This window comes from Temnothorax longispinosus, chromosome 12 (assembly GCF_030848805.1).
Source record: "Temnothorax longispinosus isolate EJ_2023e chromosome 12, Tlon_JGU_v1, whole genome shotgun sequence".
Lineage (NCBI taxonomy): Eukaryota > Metazoa > Arthropoda > Insecta > Hymenoptera > Formicidae > Temnothorax > Temnothorax longispinosus.
In genome coordinates this window covers 1,869,773-1,890,549 of record NC_092369.1, presented here as the reverse complement: position 1 = coordinate 1,890,549, position 20,777 = coordinate 1,869,773, and the positions used below count along the sequence as shown (strand labels likewise).

At 32.5% G+C, this 20,777-nt stretch overlaps 2 protein-coding genes across 13 annotated transcripts in view; one reads left to right on the top strand and one right to left on the bottom strand.

Moving 5' to 3' along the window:
- The window catches only part of LOC139822810 (F-BAR domain only protein 2), a 29,178-nt gene extending 19,459 nt beyond the window's left edge, over positions 1 to 9,719 (top strand). For 8 of the 9 annotated variants that reach the window (XM_071794872.1, XM_071794869.1, XM_071794868.1 and 5 more), the window contains one exon: positions 545 to 7,800. In XM_071794872.1, the coding sequence (XP_071650973.1) occupies positions 545 to 615 (71 nt within the window). In that variant the 3' untranslated portion in view covers positions 616 to 7,800. Of the gene's footprint in view, positions 1 to 544; positions 7,801 to 9,216 lie in introns of those variants that run through there. The other variant, XR_011734593.1, reaches the window with a different exon arrangement.
- Positions 4,076 to 19,013, bottom strand: LOC139822811 (prolyl 3-hydroxylase 1). Of its 4 annotated transcripts, XM_071794876.1 has the most exons (12): positions 18,553 to 18,927; positions 16,143 to 16,407; positions 14,667 to 14,991; positions 14,123 to 14,248; positions 11,734 to 11,870; positions 11,332 to 11,481; positions 10,434 to 10,691; positions 10,148 to 10,240; positions 9,859 to 10,009; positions 9,125 to 9,542; positions 8,474 to 8,563; positions 4,076 to 8,408 (listed from the first exon to the last, which is right to left on the bottom strand). In XM_071794876.1, coding segments are annotated over exons 1-12 (2,244 nt in total). In that variant the 5' UTR covers positions 18,783 to 18,927; the 3' UTR covers positions 4,076 to 8,407. The 4 variants fall into 4 exon arrangements, with proteins under 4 accessions (XP_071650977.1, XP_071650976.1, XP_071650978.1 ...); XM_071794875.1 differs by having other exon boundaries at positions 4,076 to 8,563; XM_071794877.1 differs by lacking the exon at positions 14,123 to 14,248 and having other exon boundaries at positions 4,076 to 8,563; positions 18,553 to 19,013.
- Positions 19,014 to 20,777: the final 1,764 nt, after the last annotated feature.

Here is a 20,777-nt window from a genome sequence, read left to right as displayed (position 1 = left end):
GGAAATGTCTTAAAATGTTGGTAACATTTTTTAATAGACACTTTGTTATTGTATGGAGATTGATGGAGAATATTTTGAACATTTCCTAAAGTGAATTTTTCTTTAAATTATGAATATATTGTTGAGCCATGTAACCAATCAAATTTTCAACTTTTTTAAGAATGTTTAGGTTTACACGTTCATAAATATCCCTTTTTTATTATGTGCTAATGACACGTTTCTCTTATAGTGCAGTATTTAATTTATTTTATTCTGTGTATTTACAAAATAACAGCTATTTAACTTCCTGATTGTTATTCTGTATCTTGTTCCAAAAATGATACTATTTTTAAAAAACCGCTTAAAAATTGCTTAAAAAATTGTCAAAAGTTAAACTTAATAATTGTCCTAAGGTAAAGTTTAAACATTGAATTTTCTAAAAAAATGTTTTTGTAAAGGAGTTTGCCCTTTTCCGAACTACTTATTTATTAATGAAAAGAAAAAAGATTGTCGATGACCATAATTCTCGTGACTTGACTAGTTATCGAAGGTTGACGTGTTTCAGGAAAATATATATGCGACGGGGACTCGGATTCGCGTTCGAGATACGCTGCGCCGCCATCTAATGCAGATTGACGACTTCCAGAATGGGCGCCTCAATGGGAGAGCCAGCCCATTTAATATTGGTACTTGCTTAATCATTCACTGCCCATATCACGACTATCAATCGTTCATATTCCGATTACGCGTGGAGAAGCTTGTTGGATACCAAAGTGTGCATCAGCCGAAGATCAAACGGATCTTTTTATAAAAATCGTGTACTGTGAAATGTAGATAGTGGAAAAGGCATCTTATAGCCGAAATGATATGCCTTTTCCAAAAGAATCGAACTTGATCCATATTCTCTCTGCGCGTTCAATGCCGAACGTTTCAAGTCTTCATTTGTGTTAAGCCATACTATATTTTATCTCGACGGGAACATACACGTACATACAGTTAGGAAATTTAGGTGTAAGACGACACGTTCGACGCTAAATGCGCTGATATTAAGTGCAAGTCGATCATTTGTGACTTTGCGATTAGAAGGAATAGATAGCAACAAAAATCTGACTTGATGCAAGATGCGCTACGACGAATATGCATTCTATGTGTTTTATATATATATAACTCGTATATTTTTTAATTTTTTATATATTTCCCGCATATTAGGGTACTACCGTACTAAACTAATAATAATACTACTGTTTTAACGAAGTTTCTACGATAGAACGCAGTAAACATGCGAGCAGTCTTTCGTCGAACGAGAGAGATTCTCACACGAAGATCTTTGGTGTCCAGCATACTCTCCGACACGATAACTTCCGCCATTTGACAATTTCTCTCTCTACATAATCAAAATACGTCGCGTTTTTTTTTAAATCCTCTCTTGAAACAATGTACAACTCTTTATTCTATTGTTACGTTCTGCGTTATTTTAATGCAATATGTTAGCATTATGTATTATTATATGTTATATAACTGGCGCGGAAAGAGAAAAAAATATAAACGACATATAAATGCAGATTAAGTATATGTATGTTTAGCATTTATACTTTGGAAAGAAGGGTTATATTGCTTTGCGCGTGGCGCGCAAGCTTTTCGACGAAGAGATTCTGGCACGTACGCCAATTTTTAGTTTTATTTCTATGCGCGCGAAGATAATATTAAATAGTAGCTGTATAATAAGACGCGAGTAAGAACTGTTTCTCCGGTGGAAATAACGAAACGAGCGAGGAGCGATAGCGGGAGGAATAGAAATAAAGAGTTTAAATCAACGATACTTTTTTAAACGTTAGCACATGTTGGATGCAAGACGAATCAAATACGATTCTGTATTTTTGAACGTTTAAATGTTAAAACACAATTTTCGACATCGCTAACAGGATCCTAGCTTTAGGTATTAGTTAACGGCGAACGTCGAGGGTCGTTTATCTAAATGTTTCAAACTGAGATTCTTAGTATTATACGTAAAATGCTGAAAGTTTCGTACCTATTGCGATTGTGGCGCGTTCCGTTTTCGCCTGTAAGAACGTATTCTCGTTATAGTTATATAATACTTGTTCACACGTCACATTCATTACTTTCTACAAATTGATTAATTTAATTGACAAATTACGAGGTATCACGAACTAACGTTAAAGTATTTTATACAAAAACATTGAGTCTCAACAAGTGAGTCAATTTCCGGAAGGCATTATTCAACGGGTGATTTATTGTATCAAGTTTACTTTGGCATTGATCAATTATCAATTAATCGGAAATTAATTGTGACAATCGCAAATGTTCCGAACTGAATTGATTTGACAGATTTAATTCGTGTATAGGATATATATTGCAATCATATTTAAAAAAAAAAAAAAAAAAAAATTACGTTGATTGTAATAATCTTATTATCGTGTGCAATATACAATTGGTTTCAAAAATAATTTTGTTTTCTCTAAACATATCTTTAGATTATCTATTACGGTGCAATTTAACCCATTAAAAGCCATAATATAGACGAACATAGTTAAAGCAAAATTGTTTTTATTTTTGGAATACTACACATACGCGACACACACAATCTCCCTTTTTCTTTACGCATATATACATACACATGTAGTAAAATATAAGGAAATCCAAAAGCTTTTTAACGTGTCGAGAATCGATGTGGTGAAAGCTCCATAACTCATTAACAGTAGGCCATACATTTATGTGAGCCTTTTTGCTTTCTTTTTACGACTAATGATTTCTTAAAATAGTGATCTCTGGTTTTGAATCACCTTCACCCTTACCCTCTGTCCCTTTCACATACACACACTTAATGTGTGAGAGAGGGTAAGGGTGGGGTGATTCAAAACTAGAGATCATTATTTTAGGAAATCATTAGTCGTAAAAAAAGAAGCAAAAAGGCTCACTTAAATGTATGTCCTACTGTTATTGAGTTATGGAGCTTTCACCACATCAATTCTCGACACGTTGAAAAACTTTTGGATTTCTTTATATTTTATTATACCCATTTATAATGTGTTCTTTTAGATCATTCAAGTTTCGGATTGAAATTAAACATACAAGTGACTTCAAATAATCCTATAAGTATAATGAAATACGAGGAGATCCAGAAGTTTCTCACATACACAAGAATCGATGAGAAGAATTCGGGCCTGCATCCAGACAAATCACATTAAACATTTATTTTAAGATAAGAACTTGTTGACATGACTTGCTTAAACTGACTAGTAAAAATTTACGGGTCTCCTTGATGAGCTGGTAACAATTATTTAATTTTTAATTATAACGTAATATTGTTCGTTGTATTAAAAAATTTACTTCAATGAATGATCAACTTTTTATACGTTCTAAAGTCATAGAGTCAATCACGATTATCAAGATATCAAAATTGAAACGATTTACAAAATAAATAATTTTTATTTTTTATGTTATGTAACTGGATAACGGTAAATCATATATTTATATGAACTTTTTGGTTTTTTTTTGTATGATTAATTACTTCTTGGGCTAATAACCTCGAATTGTAAATTCTGTTTACAAGAGATAATACATAATTAGAATTTTTTTATAGAAAGACTTGATGTATTTAGAAAGAAAGAATTAGATACCGCAAAAGAAAAATTATTGCTGAAACTATTTTATTCATTATACATATACAAAGTATTTCGTAAATAGTGCCTACTAATTATATAGTGCTATTCTTTATTAAAATTGAGTCAAAATGTTTTTTCTATAATTAAGCTTAATGAAGTAGTAATTAGTAAGTAAAGTTATTTCAATCGTTCTTTAGACAAACCTACCTACGTCAATGAGCCGCGCATTTGATAGTATACTTGACGACTTAGCAACGGAACGCTCACTAAATAGATTAACTTTACTCAATAATTAAGCTGCTCATTAAGCATTATAAAAAAAAGATCATGACTTGTTCAGAACTCTTCGATTCAGTCTTTTGTAAGAACTAGCGGTATATAATTAGTGGGTATTATTCAAGAAACATCTATATATACATACAACATACATATACATATAATATACATATATATTACTGCTATTTCTTATTTAAAAAAAAAATATATAAAATTCTTATCCTAAGAGTGAATCTTTGGCTGTTAATGAGTTAAATGTCGATCTTTTATTGATAAAATATTTTCCATTATTACAAAGTGACAAAACTGTTCTTTATATCATTCGTTTCTCCGAATATTTTGTTACATCCAGATACACTTCAAAAAATCGCGGAATCGATTTTCTTAGATATGCGACGTAATATATACGACGTATACATAGCGTACATAATCTTATATATGTACATAAGATTGCGAAATAATGTAACTCTTGTAAGAAGCCTGATTCGAAATCATACAATCCGACACACACGGTATTTCTCTTCCGTTTTTACATCGACGACAAGCGATAATCGATGTCTCTGGTCTAAAAGAGATCAATTTTCCTCTACGCGAAACTATTAATCTTATCGATGATCTTTAGAGAGAAAGTTCGTTTAAACGGCACCTCGAAAGTTGAAGAGTCAACGGGCACTGAGATACACCAGTTTATATCTTCATCGTTACAACCGCTTGCTAAACGTGAAATATCGTTTCTTATACTTCCCGTTGTTGGAAAGAAACATTACGACCAGTAAAAGATTATTATATAAATACCGTCATTATATATATATTGTTACGTCTCAGCGTTCCTGCGAACTCTACGCCTTTCTCCCTCTCTCTCTCTCTCTCTCTCTCTCTCTCTCTCTCTCTCTCTCTCTCTCTCTGCGCGCCTATCATTTTACGAACTGACACGAAAGCGTCACTTTTAAGATTGCTTTTTAACTGTAATCATTATGCAGGGAGGGGCGATACACCAAGGTCTATACGAAGGGCAATACAAAAACATCTGTGACCTATGACGAAACTTGAGTGACCACTCCAATCGAGATTCAATTGCGTTGATTGGTATCGAGTAGTGAGGACCAGTAGATATGGTCTTTCTCTTTCGTTTATCTTCGAATATCTCTTCGAATAATAGAAAAAATTTTTCTAGACTTTATTCCGTTATTAACGAGGCACGAGCGGTATTGTCGTAACTATTTCCAGCTATGTAGCTTGTTTCGCGTTGAAAAATTCGCGTGTCAGGATTGGAATAATGCGATGACGATGGAGTGAAGAATCGACTGAGTTCTCCTGTGATACGCAGATGTCACTATAATTTTGTAATAAACGTTTGTATTGAAACACACACACATACACACACATATATATGTACGTCACGATGTATCGTAATCACGTTATCACTTTCTTCCCGACTGAATCTTGAAATGACGATGACGGCGAACGATTACAACGAGGAGCCACGAGGGATACAGGAGTAAAACTCACGTTCTTCAATCGTGTTTTACATTGAGTTACCGCAATCTTGTTGCGTATCTCTTGTACACGTTTAGTTAACAATTTTAATATTTACGATAGCCAGAGGAGTAAAAACGAATCCGACAATCTGGGTCTCTATATTTGAACTTCAGAAAAAGAAAGAAAGAAGATTATGCATTTGGGTGTAATGCCGTTAAAACAACAGACCTGAAACATGTACATTACGCTAACTTCAAGAATTGTTTTCTCGTAAATGATTCATCGAATCCGTTCTTTCTCCTCGTACATTTATTTCAATTTTAAAATAGAAATCCTAATGATTCTTATGTGAATCTGCACGTAGGCAGTAATACTACAGAAGAAGGGACCCAACTCGAATGGCCTTGATATATGTCGTCAAGATCATGATTCTGAATAAACTCGAAGTTTGTCGCTTATTGTTTATTAAAAAGTTATTAACACATAAAATAAAGTCCTACTGATTATGAATTCTACATTATACGTATTATATTTATTGTAAAGTAAATACGGATAGAGAAAAACAGTATAGAGATATCGCCTTTTCTTTTTAATAAACATTTCTACCTGACCTGACTTAATCTAATTTTAATTTGAGATTAGAGATTCACGGTTCAGCCTAACATTCTTCACATTAAATACACTAAAAGGACTTTCAAATTTTTATATTAGCATTTTAAATTAGGTTTCAACGGTAATAAGCGCAGCTCCTTTTCATTAACTTGATGAATATACAATAAGTAACATACAGGGTATCCTATTTTATTTTCAGAGCCCAGCAGGCAAAAATATTTCAGACAAAAGTTGTATGATCTGGAAGAGAAAAAATAATGATTAATTTTCGAAAAAATGGATTTTTTAAGATCACATGAAGGTTATCACCATTTTTTAAATGAAATTATATGAATAACGAGAACTTGATCGTTTATGAGAATAACACGAGTAATAGAAATATGCCTTCTACAGTCGGGCTGGATCTTTGTGCCTAATAATATTTTTGCGTATACATTTTTTCCAGCTCAACAAACTGCGCGCCGAGTAATGTCAGTCTTGAAACACAGTCTCAAGCTGAAGCCGAAGTATATACATAATTATATTGATAATCAGTTTAATAATCGTGATGCTAAATAAGCATCTTTTAGAAACGAACTATAAAGAATTTGGAATTATACTTTTGGATTCTTTTACATAATAATATGATTCCACGTTATTCGGCATATAAAAGTATTAAAGTAGAGTTATCAAAAAATTAATAGTTTGAGATATTTTATACTTTATTCTAGCATATTTTGACACAAGTTAAAATTATTTTGATAACAGTACCTTAATCAAGTTCACTTATATTTTTATACACGGAATAATGAGACGAATCACGTGGTGTAAAAAAATACTCTTTTACATGCAAAATAACTAGCAGAACAATCATTATGTAAAGAAATCATATAATTCTAAATTCTATATTTAAAAAATTATATAAATCCATTTTTAAAAATGGCGATCGTAAGTTTAACAAAACAATTTTTTCGAAAGTTTATTTTACCATTATTTGTTCCCCTCCAGACCATACAATTTTTGTCTGAAACATTTTTACCTTATTCTGAATTCAGTTTTCGCGTAATCCGCCTGGGAAAAGTAAAATGGGACAATGGGCCTATAGAATTCATATTTAATGGAATTCTTCGCATTCAATACATGTCTGCATATTGCATTGTATTCGTTAATATCTTTTTAATTAACAATGAGCGGTGACTAAAACTTTTTAAAGATTACTCAGATTCGTGATCTTGACAATGTCAAGTTTATTGGAACAAGCCTCCTCTTTTCTTTAGAAAGAAGAGGGAAGACTTGGTTCCAGTAATCTAACTCCATCCATGCGGGACATCCCTTCAAACGTAATTTTCTCGAGAAATGAAGAATTTGGGTTTTAATTTTTATCCTCTATCTTCCTTTCTCCATTCTAAATCGTTTTCACTTTGTCCGCTGACGAATTTCTTCTATTTGTCCCGCGATTGCAATAACAATACGGACAGATCGCGGATGTCGATCATTTCGATGAGATGTAGATGTGTTAGTAATTACGAACGATTTAGTATTACTATACGCACGCTTAATCGACGGAATTGATTTTTACAAAGAGACGCGTGTATAAAGTGTCCACCATGTATGCGCAACTCATCGCGCGGTAAGGGGAATAAGAAGAAAAAACAGAAGAGAAGGAGAAAGAGGACTGCAACGCAATCGCGAATATAACACAGGCGTAACTTCTTATACATAGTATAAATACGAGGACTATAAATTAACGATGCGATGCAAACATTGCGTGATACATAGCGAGCGGTTATGTAAACTTGTTGACATGTAATATGTCCATGTTCTAATAAAGATTTAGGATATTTTCTATAAACAGTTGTTGCAGTTGGTGCAATTGCGACGACAACGCTTATACACATACTTTGCTACGTAAAATAATATTAATTAGCAAAATAATTTAGAGATAACTGACTACGTACGGGGCGTGTGTGCGAGGTATGCGATGTAAGTCTATGCATTGTATTGTACGTGCAGACTAGAAACTTGATTAAATTGAACGCAGTAAGATTGGTGAGACAAATCCCACATCATCGTTTCACGTTCCCATAATGGACTTGTATAAATAAAAAATTGGGGACTACTCGTCGAATAAGAGTGGGATTAACCACCTATGCTCGTCTGTTTCTTTAAACAGACTGTCGGGCTGATTTATACTAACATGATACGTTTCGGACTAATTATAGATCTATAATTTATCGTTATAAAATACGATTAGATAACTCTTGAATCATCAGCTTCATGGTCCAGCCATTCATGAAGGAATATGTGCTATTTTTTTAGACTTTCATCTATCAAACTATAAATCACTTCCATCTGTCTTTGTAAGTCACGAATTGATCAGTTCAGTTAATTTGAATTGCATCTGCCATATTCTTCTTTTCTTCCCTTCTTCTTGCTTCAACACTTGAACGTATGTGTATTCTGATTCAAATGAAAATGCAAGTAAAACGGTGCTCATATTTTGTGTAAATTTCTATTAATATTACCACTTTTTGCTGCCTTCTCGCACGAATTCCCTCAGAATGTGCCTCAACGTCTTATCTTCTTTGAAACATTGGATCAGCGTGTCTTCATATCTAAAACAGAACGTTACACTTTATTTGATCTATAAAAAAACTCAGGAGGAAATAGAATTTTTGAAGAAATATACTCAGCTTCTTTAAACCATTATATATATATAATCCTTAATCCTACATTATATTATTCAACAATCACCGCTGCAACTATTTTTTCTATCTTTGTGTTTATTTCTTAGTTATAATTTTTATGCATTTATTTGTCTCATATGATCTTATTTGCAAACGTGGAAACATGAATTTCTCTATTTATCTGTGAAGTTTTCTCCCAAAATTTTTTATGATATCTATAATAATGTATGGTCTAGGAATGCACTATCAAAAAAACAGAATACAATTTTTTAATTAAAGATTGATTAATTAAACATAAGCTGAATGCGGACGCAGTGATGTCATTCTGCTGACATGTCTGATCAAATCTATTTACTAATCTGCTGACATGTCTGATCAAATCTATTTACTAATCTGCTGACAGACTGCTATCATTTTGCTTGCTGGCTTTTCTTCCCTACATAACGTCTTAAATACAGAATGTATAATAAACTCTATTCTCTGCATCACCTCAGCGGTATTTGGGTATCCTCGCGTTGCACGGTACCTAAAATGCGGGCTCTCTGTAACACGCTATCTGCCACCACCCTTTCGTACTCCAGGTATTTTTCGTCCTGAGTGAACCACAACGCCACTGCGCACCTTCTGCCGCTACGTACACCCCGAACGCCGTGAAGATTCTCACCACCGGCGGAGAAAGCCACCATACGTCCGCACCGGGGCCGAACGATGCCCTGGACGCGGCGTCTCTTCCAATCCTCGGCGAAGAAGAACTCGCCACCGTCGAAGTCATCATTGAGATATAGAATCGCCGAGTAGTCCCGCCAAGTATACGCGGGATCTTCTCGCAAGCAGAAACCTTCGTCTTTTACCACGCAGTTATCAGCATGAATCTCGTGACTAAGATCAGTTCGATTCGCCGGCGAGTCTGAAAACAAGATAGAATAAATTTTCTGAAACTAACAGATACATATATCTTATCTTCTTCAGTCCTCCTTTAGATATCTTATATATACTGTTCGATAGGCAAATATTAACGTATTTTGCTATTATATTTTATATCTTGGTGATTGCTTTGTTAATAAAAAGAGTTATGAAAATGAAATCAAGCGAACCGATCCATCAATATAGAATACGATCTGATCGATTGTCTACATATGTTTAATGCCGTACCAAGTGTTATGATGCGAGCATGCCAACGAAAATGTCGTCAGAAGCACGGTGATGCGTCAGATGAAAATTACCGGGTAAGGCAGTTCGGCAGACCAAATGGGTGTAGGTGAAATACAATGGTCGATCAAGGTCGAAATACCTTTCCACATGATTGCGAGCTGCTTCCGTGCGTTGCAGGAATAGCCTCAGCAATTCCGGCTTCGTCAGACCGAAGTAGACCATCTACGATTTTTTTTTCTTTTGTAAAATTTGTAAGACGATAAATTTTGCCGAAGATTCGGCAGGCAATAAATGCGGGAAGACAATGAGAAATACGGACATACAATCTTTTTGTCAATATTTCCGGATACGGATCCTTACCAAGGCTATTCTGCCAACGGTCACACCCTCGAAACGCTCGTAAGGCGAATGCGGACTTTTGTTTTCTTCGTAGCCATCTCCCTCCACGGCGATCTGGAATTTATGAATATACTATATCTATATGCGAACCTTTGTTTTTTTTAGTAAAGGTACGTAAATTTGCGCTTATTTGGAATTTTTTGCTAAAGTCTTATCAAGATCGTGATGCTAAAGGAAACGCTTAAAAAGAAAAACGTCTTGCAGCCGTGATTCGGAATTGATCAGTCACGTGAGCCGATTCCGATACCTGGGCGAGTCGCATGAGCAGATTGCAATCGGTAGAATTGAGGAAACCGTCGGCCGCGTAGCGGTTTTTTCCACCGAGCTCGTCTTCCGCTGCTATCAATCGCGCGTCGTCCGTGACTTTTAACCGCTCCATGACGTGATCTTCTCGTATCTCTGTCTCCTCCTTGTCCCGGAACGCTGACAAATTACCCACAAGTCGTATCCGGATGGATGGCGAGTGACCTGGAGGCGGATGCAAGATTGGCGTCAAGAAAGAATCCTAAAGAAGCAAAAGATGAAATATACATAGACACTAGAGATAATAACGCGACATTGGAGATAGAAATTGGACTTTTCTTTTAATTTTTCTTTCCTCATCGGTCGTCTTGCTTCGCGAATCTTTTTCCTTGCGCCTGCACTTTTATGCAGATATGAACGCAAAAGTAAATAGGGTTGCATTTAAACAGGCGATTCAAACGAGGGACTTATAGAGATACACCGTATGCAATATTATTTTAATTTTAATATCTCTTTCTTCAGTTTTATTCGTTATTTTATTTTATATCAAATTGCGACAATAATAAAGGCAAATTGATTTCTAAATATTTTATTGTTTCTCGGGTATAAATGTGTATAACATAGGTACAGTAAAAATATTTCAGTATTAAATGCATTCGAACAGCATAATTCACCGACTTTTTCTAGCTGATATCGGTTTAGGCACGATATCTGATGGTCAGATTTATTCGTGCGTCGTCCTTGAAAAAGAAATCGAAATGGAGCTTATAATAAAGGGTTTCTTACGCTTCTCGATCCGCATAGATCGATTGACAAATAAATGATCTCGGAAGATAGTCATTATTTGTAAGTAATTTTATTTATCAGGTATTTTCGTTGCAAACTCATGTCTCATCTTTTACCTTTCCTAATTCCTTCTCGTCAGTCTTCTTCTTATCGTTTGTCTTCTTGGTGAACGCGCTAAATCTGGCGTCGATTTCCGCGAACTCCTTCGATATATAATGCAGCAGCATCAGCTCGTATTCTTGCCGTTTCACATACGAAAGCGCTTCCTAAGTACGATCCTCATTAAATTTACGAATCTATTAACATTTTTTCACTTATTCAAATAATTTTCACTTATTTTAAGTGTTGAAAATTTACAATCTATCCTTTGGAATATTGTGTATGAAAATAAATATTATGAATCTTTCCAACGTACATGAAAATTTAGATATTTTCCTTAGAAATTTTTTTACAGATATTAAATTTATATCACTTATTCTAGAAGCTTGTATTTTTAATAATTCTATCTTTTCACATACCTCCCTTGGCGTGAAATACTCTTCTTTTACTTTTGGTTGAAGGCTATAATAGTCCTTATTATGAAGCATTGTCTCGTCGGCAGGTAAAAATAATAAGTAACTCGCTACTGCTGCACAAGCTGCTTTCAAATTACCCACTAGGCATAAAATAAATGAAAATTATTACTTATATATACTTTTTATATGCTTTCATCCATTCATTTGACTCATGTGCATATATTTATGCAAATATTTGGATTTTATATATCAAACTGTTAAAAAATTCAGTTGGCAGAGAGAGGAGAAAAAGAAAGTAGGAGAAAAAAGAAAGAATTAAAATAACATTTTCCTAAAATAATACGAGTTGAAGTACAAATAAATATTGTGCAAAGTAGTACGAAGGATGCAAGAGACATGACAGTTTTAGAAATGATGTTGAACATCTACAATTTAGAAATTAGTTCAATTAATTTAACAAAGGATGATTCAGGAGACAGCTTGATGGAGCTGCTGAAATATTTGCTCCTGTTAATGAATGGTGACACATTGCAACAAGGTCATTATAATTCATGACACTTGCATTTTATGTCAGTGCCCCAATTATGCTACCAAATTATACTAGATTGCTTAAATATAAATAAGACTGATGTCTCTTTTCAATAGAAAGCTTTTATTCGGAAATAATATACTTTTTATTTCACATATTCATCATGGAGTTCGAGACATTTTTCTCAAATTTGTGGGAGTCTTTCTATATACCCTATTTAAAAAAGATTTTTGACTAAATGCATATCTAGTTTTGCACGTTTTCAATAATTTCGTCGTTATCTTTGAATTGTTGACCAAGTCCATCGCCTTAAATTTTGAAAACAGGTGAAAATCACGTAAGAGCTAAATCTAGATTATAAAGGAAGTAAATCCTAACTCAAATTAGGATTTATTGTTTTTGTAGTTGTCTTGACCGTGTGTGGTCAAGCGTTGTCTCGCAAAAAAACACTGTTTTGGGGCTAATTTTTAAAATATTTTGACTTTCACGAACCGTTACTGCACATATTATTAATTTACAATAAATTATTAAACCGGCGAGTATGTGGTTTTTATTTTCAACACATTATTATTTTATATATAAATATATATAAAATATGTCCACATGTGTTTCGTTTTTTTTTGTATAATCTCTCTGTATCTGTAGATATAATTCTATACAGAAAAAATAATAAGACAAATAATTGAAAAATAATTAGAAAAATTACTTATGCATTGTTTCTGTTTGTGAAACATAAAATTGTGATTAGATTATACAATATTCTATGTATGTATGTATAATATATATATATATATATATATATATATGTAGGTCCAGAAGTATGTTCCGGGACTTTTATTTTTACATCGGTATATTCCAGGACATTTGGCAGTTTCCAGGACTGTCCTGGAAAAAATTCATGTCCTACGGCACGTTTCGGGACAATTTTTTTGAATCTGATTACATATATATGCGTTATATTCCAGGACTGTACATGCCAAATGTCCTGGAATATACCGATGTAAAAAAATAAAAGTCCCGGAACATACTTCCGGACCTACATATATATATATATATATATATATATATATATATATATATATATATATATATATATATATAATCATATTTTATATGCAATTATTACACTTATATAGAGAATATATGAGCTGTTTTTTTTCATTTCCTCACTTTATTTTTTATAAAAACTTTATTTTTTATAAAAAAACAATGTAAAAATTATCCTTTTAATTATATTTTAATTTTTCTTTCTTGTTTTTTCTATATATTTAAACAGAAATTATACAAGAGAAAGCAAACACATATAGTATTTTATATAAGTATATGTATATATTTATGCATGTTTTTATATGTATAAAAAATTTTTTACCGGGTGTTTATAACCACGTGACTGACTGTTACTAAAATAACTAAAGTCTCAAAGAATAACTGAAAGAGAAATTCAAAAGTCTTCATATTATTTAATTGAGCAACCTAGTATATACAGTTAGTATACACAATATCTTCGTATACTCATGATATAATCTATACGATACGATGGTATAGAACATGGATTCCTTGTGAAAAACGAATGATATAATTTGTCATAAAAACATTAATCAAAAATAAAAAAAATTCTTTCATGTCTTGATAGTAACTATTATTACACAAATAAAAAAATAAATTTTTTTAAATAAAAGTTTAGAATAACTCAATTTTCCGAAGATATTATATGAAACATACCACTTCCATTTAAAAAATATATTTATTAAACATATTAAAAAATATTTATTAAATATTAAAAAAGTAAGAAAGTACCAACAGAAAGAATATTTCGTTCAGACAGTATAATAAAATTAGCCATTGCAAAACTAAAATACTCACGTTTATAATAAGCGAATTGCAGGTAATTATAATGACTTCTGAGCAAATCATTCTGAAAATTGCCGTTCACGTTGTTCAACGCAAGCGAACATCCACGTTTGCACTTCAGACAGTACGCAAAGTGGTCTAAAAAGAAATGAAAGAGTAATAAGAAATAAATAAGAAATATTTTGTAAATAATTATTAAGCCTCTTCTACTTTAAACTTCTTCTGGGAAAAATGTTAAAAATGTAGTTTATCTGTGAAAACTTATTGGAAATTTAATGAGAAATATTTACTGCAATTATTGTCTTGGTCTTGGTCTTGGTCAATCCTCAAAACATTTTTGTGTTTCGGGTTTTGACTAGGGCGTTTTTTGTCTATTCTAGGAGAGAAGGCTTCTCTCTGCTAGGAGTGACTATATAGCATGGCTATATATATATATATATATATATATATATATATATATATATATATATATATATATATAATAGACATACATTTTCTCATCTGAATTTGTTTATTTTATCATTTGTTGTCTTTATTAAGTCAATTTGTATCTTACTTGCTATCGAAGAAGTAAACTCAGGATACCATCCTTGATCGAAGGGGCCCTCACAATAGATTCTACATTCCTCTTCGGATTCTATGTAAGATTCGAGCGAACTTTCAAATTCGGCCACAGCTTCCGCGTAGTTCTCATCTTCATATGCCTGAATCCCTCGGAAGTACTTTCGCACAAAGGGAGCCGCCTCCAAATTCATGACCTTTTCCGCGGCCACATCAGGCATACTCAAGTAGTATTTCAGGTTCTTCCTAGTCATCTCGTGATCGGGATGCTGGGACAGAAAGGTGAAAGCTGCGTCCGCCGCATCTTGATATCTTTTTTTCTGTAAAAAATTATTTGCGAGTATACACTGATTATGTTACATCATGGATTAATAATTATATTTCTATAGATGTTACATATTTTATTTTAATTTTTATGATATATTAGATTATATATTTTTATTATTATTATATTGTTATATATTTTTTATTATTATATGCAAAAATAATTGTGTACATTTAAAAGATTATTGTATTCTTGCAAGATTAAATATAGTATCTGCTATATAAATTATAATATCTATTCTTTGTTTAAGTACCAAATACTATTCACAGCTAAATTTCATTTTACATTATCTTAATAAAAGGCATATCACAATCGTTATGCCGGAAGTGTACGAAATATACTGGGATGCTAATTTTGATAGCAGATGATATGAAGGTTCTTCCTTCTTCCGTACAAAGATACAAAACGGAAAATAAAAAATTGTGTTTCAGTTCAATGTTGCAGACATAAATATTATTGGTAATTTGTTTCAATTTAAAATGGCGATTTTTTTAAATTAAAATATCGAGATTTGAGATATCTTCCATTGATTTGGGATTATAAACGACGATGCGCAAATTCTCGAAAATAAACGCTATCTAAATGAGTGAAGGCGATGATACAAATCGGTTTTCGGGTTAAGCCGCGAGTTGTTTAACTCATAATTTACGCAGCAAACGCAGGCAGAATATATCTGCTACGCCGTAATTGCGTAATCCACCAGATTAGTACTCGGGGAGTTTGGTATTTTCGTGATGTTTTTCTACGGCATCTTTCGTAGGCGAGCAGAGACACGTATCTCTGTAGAAAGACAAATCTGAACAACGCAATTAAGTTTATCGGTTAAAAGAAATGAATGACAGAAATTAAATTAAAGTTGAAATATTGCATGAGCTATATATCGCGATTATTGTTAATTAGATAAAATGTGAAATATAATAAAATAAATATATTTCATGTTTTATCGTTCAATTATATTGCATAGATAATAACAAATCATTATAAATACAAACACAAATTATATCAGCGTTAAGTAATACGAAATGGAAAATAAGATTGTATTTCACTTTAATAATGCAACATATACTTTTTTGTAACTTATGTGAAAGATTTTCGCAGAATTTGATTGCTTAAAGTGTTTTGGTCAAATAGACAGCACTTTCATACCTGAAAATAACAGATATGGAGATACTCGTAGATGGCAAGGTCGACAAATTTCCTCTCCGTGGCGTGTAGGAGTCGTTTAAGCGCCCCCGCACCTGCGATTTCTCGATAATCTTGATTACATTTCATTAAACAAAGCGTCTCCCTCACTTTTTTCTCGTAAAAGTGCATATCCTCGATATCTTCCGCGAAGACTGGCGAGGAACCTGCCGCCTCGGCCTTACATTTTCGCCGGCAAATTGTCACCATTCGTTTATATACTTTATATCTGTAAAATATTACGCAAATTTACATTAAGGGGTTACATACGTTTGATAGAAACTTCAAACTAGGTCAAAATTAATGAATTTTTATTGTAGGTAAAAGTGTTTTATTAAAAAATGGAAATACATGTCTTGTAGGATAGTCTTTTGAAAATATCTTTCGAAAATTTTAATAAAAAATATCAGAAATTGAGGTCTTGGCAGTTATTTTCCCAAAACAGTGTTTTAAAAATCAGATACCAGAAATATCTCGGAAACTAGTAAACCAATTTGCATGAAATTTTTTATTACAGTTACTCTCAATACAATAATCTAGTGCTTGTCATAGGATTTTTTATCTATGGCTTAGTTTTTTATAAATAAAAAATATTAATTTTTTAAGTCAAAAATCGCATTTTTTGCTTACGAATCGCTGCCATTTTTTAAAAATTCAATATTTTCAAAATTGACTGTGATAAGCACTAGATTTCTTCATCTAGTTTAACGGAAAATTTTTGTTTTTTGTTTCACATGAGAGGGGGCGGGAGATACATATCTCTGATATCGCAAACGCCGTTTTTACAAAGACTGTTTGGGAAAATAGCTGTTAGAACCTCAATTTTTGATATTTTTTTATTGAAATTTCAGGAGATATTCTCAAAAGACTACTTTACAAAATATGTATTTTAAAAATATATAATTTTACCACAATAAAAATTCGTTAATTTTGACCTAGTTTTAGCCCTGTCAAAAACGTATGTAACCTCTTAAAAATTACAGATTTATTATACGGATTGATTATGCAGTGCAACCAATATTCAAAGCATAATATAAATTGATAATGTGTGTAATATGTATTGTATATTCAATACAAAAAAATTCTTTTTACACTGCTGGCCAAAAGTTTGAGACCACATATAAAATTTAAAAATATTCCAGCAAAATTACTAGTTAAAAGTCCGATTCATGCCTTACTCAATATTTTTCCTTAATTTAAAAATAAATAGGTATTATATTTAGCACAGTTATAATTAACACAGCATTGTTTAATTTCAAAAAAATTGAATACGGTCATCAAGCCTGTTTCCCAAAACTAAGCTGTGGACTATTTTAGAAAATGAAGTAGACGAGTCTTCCGCCAGAAAAAATAAATAAACTTATAGTTAGATTATTTAGATAAGTAAAAAAGTGATTAAATACTTTAATGAAAAAAATGTCCAATATTCTTTTACTATATGTAATCTATAATATTCTAATAATAATTCTAACAATATTCGTTTTACCTTATTTTTTATTGCAAAACTATTAAACATTTTATATTATTTTTTGTTTTAAAAAATAATGAATAAAATAATAAACAAATGTAATTTCAATTAATAGTTTTATAGTATGGATGTACCTCGTTAAATTTTTTTTAGAAGATTTAAGTATTATTATATCGGTCGTTTTTTTATTAAATTAAAGTATTTAATAGCTAATTATATTGTGTGTCATGTACGACTACTTATTCTTTTTAGCTGTTCTTTTTAGCTATTATTTCTTTTTTCAAAAACTTGTCTTTCTCGTAAAAAATATTTTCTTCTAAAATTTACACATGTAAGCTTATATTAATAATATATATATATATATATATATATATATATATATATATATATATATATATATATAAATGCGTAAAGAAATAAAGAATCCCTCTCCTTTAAGAAAAGTTACGCGCTAAGTTTCAAACACTCCAAAAAAGCGCTTCTTCTAACGTGAATAATTTTTCTTCTAAATTTACGCGTGTAAATTATTAATAAGTACAGACATAAAAATGTAAAAGCATCTCATAGAATTAATATACATTAAGCGTACATGAATAATTTTTCTTCTAAAATTTACGCATATATGTATTTTCCTTGAGACGAGATTCCGAAAAAACTTAATTTTAAAAATCTTGAAACAAACCTTTAAAGCATAAAAGTAAAGACTTAAAAAATATCTTGTGGAATTAATATCCCAGACAGCACTATATCTAAAATCGGGACATAAAAAATGTTAAAGATGTTTTAAAAATGACTAAAAGACGTCTTATGTCCCGATTTTGTACATGCGTGCTGTCTGATGGGATACTTTGAGTGCTCACGGAGGAGAGAATATCGACTGTGGCGGGATAATCGTAACGTATATACCCATGCAGAGCATCGTTAAATCCCGCGACGCAGCCGTCCCAGTCTTCCTCGAGATAGGCCTGGACCGCGTTCTCGAAGATCTCGGCGAGCGTGGTGTTGGGCGCGTGTTGCGTCTCACGTGGCACCGATTCGCCGCCATCGATCTCATTGATCCCGATCTCGAGCTCGTCGTCGTCAGCGTGACACGCGCACGCTCCGAAGAGGATCACGAGCGATAGAATGAACCTCATATTCTCGCGACTCCTCCCAATGGACTGAGCCAGTAGACTGAGTAGACTGCTCACTCAGCTCACTGCACAGAGTGCACAACGCACCGAACATTCACCATCACCACAGTCCACAGACCGTCTCGCGTCGCGCCCGCGCCGGCTCTCGGCATCACCATCTCCGTACACGCACATACACACGTGGGACGTGGTCCACGCGCACGCACACACGCGAGTGTGCCGGTTGTAGATACTTACAAAGTGATTCACGGAGATATGACTTAACTTTGCATATACATTATGTGATGTAAAATAAATAAGAAATATGCGTGTGTGTAAGAGAGAGAGAGAGAGAGAGAGAGAGAGAGGGAGAGAGAGAGAGAGAGAGAGAGAAGAATATCAAATAAAGGAAGAAGGAATTTATAATAAGGCAGTATTGTGAAACTAAGAAAACAGTGAGATATAGTAGTACGTATTACGTATATATGAGACAAAATATTGAGTAAAATAAATATTTGATATACGCAAACTGATCATCATTACTAAATCTCATAGAGTGGTTTCGCTACTAATATATTAGAGTGAGTCACTCCAAAAGAGAGGGTTAATTGTCACTTTAATTTGAGTAAATGCGGACACTCATAAGGTACGAGTGAATTTTTCACTCAAATGTTTAGAGCGGCTACTCTATCAGAGTGATACGATCTCACTCTATATAGTATAATAAGCTATAGCAAATCATGATTAATTAAAGATCGACTAATAACCCAGACAGCACACATGTCCAAAAGCGGGACATAAGACGTCTAAAGACATCTTTTAAACATCTTTTAGACGTCTTACGAAAAGATGGCTAAAAGACTTATTATGTCTCAATTTTAGACATGGTGTTGTCTGGGAAATGACTTTAACAGAGTGAAATCTTCCACTGAAAATTTATAGAGTGACATAATTTACTCCTATGGATACTGATCTACTGCACTCACAAAGAGTGCCTCTTCACTCAAATGGAGTGCGATTTCACTCCAACTTAATAGAGCACAATTTTACTCTTTCTTAGAGTGGCAAATTACTCGAAGTGCACAGGCTCAATTTTCACTTTTCATTATACTTGCATTTCACTCGTTCCGAGTAATATTTCACTCTTCGATTTTTAGAGAAATAAAAATAATATTAAATAAAATAAATAAAATAATAATAAAGAAATGAACAACTTTTTCTTCACTTATCAGTTTATACCCATATCAGTTTATTGTTTAAATAATAACTATATAATGTAATATAATGTGCGTGTGTGAACGCGCGCACGTATTTACATGACTCCTGTATAGCACACACAATTCATCTCATTGTCAGTGATATTTCTACAACGTTTTTGCAATACAGCTAGAATGTTGCAATATTGCTGAAATATTCTATGCTGTGTGGATACTATATAAGACCGAATTTATAAATTTTATTCGATATTGTAAAATAATATCAAATATTTGTTACTTATTTTTATTTATTTTATTCGATGTTATTTTATAACATCAGTATAAGTAAATATGATGTATAATTCCTGCAATATAGCTGGAATATTTCAATAAAGTTGCAATATTGTTGGGATGTTCTGTATTATATAAGAAGTATGTGGCGTGATACGAATGTAGAAGATCACAGATCAAGATTATCAAGAAGTAGATAAAAAATATTGAAGAGAGAGTATATAATTTATACATATATACGCATGAAGCATACCTATATCTTATATTATTGCAGATTTAGAATAAAAAGAATTTCTTGTTTGGATAATAATAATTAATTTGCGCTCCTATTTTTATTACACATGTCGCATGTTATGCGCAATATAAATAAATTAAAGTAATATTTTCTAAAAACATTTTTGAGAACTGCGTGTATTTTGTGCGTGAAAGGCATAGGGTATGCATTACTCCATAAACGCATTATTCATTTCGCAGCCTCTGTTTTATATCAAATTCATCCGTTCTCTTATCTTTTATCAGTGTATGAGATATA

Excerpts from the sequence above, each read along its gene's own strand:
- LOC139822811 (XM_071794875.1), bottom strand. The coding sequence starts at position 18,782 with ATGAGGTTCATTCTATCGCTCGTGATCCTCTTCGGAGCGTGCGCGTGT. Across the intron at positions 10,241-10,433 it reads TGCTCATGCGACTCGCCCAG|ATCGCCGTGGAGGGAGATGG; the intron begins GTATCGGAATCG and ends CATAAATTCCAG. Across the intron at positions 10,010-10,147 it reads CCGTTGGCAGAATAGCCTTG|ATGGTCTACTTCGGTCTGAC; the intron begins GTAAGGATCCGT and ends AAAAAATCGTAG.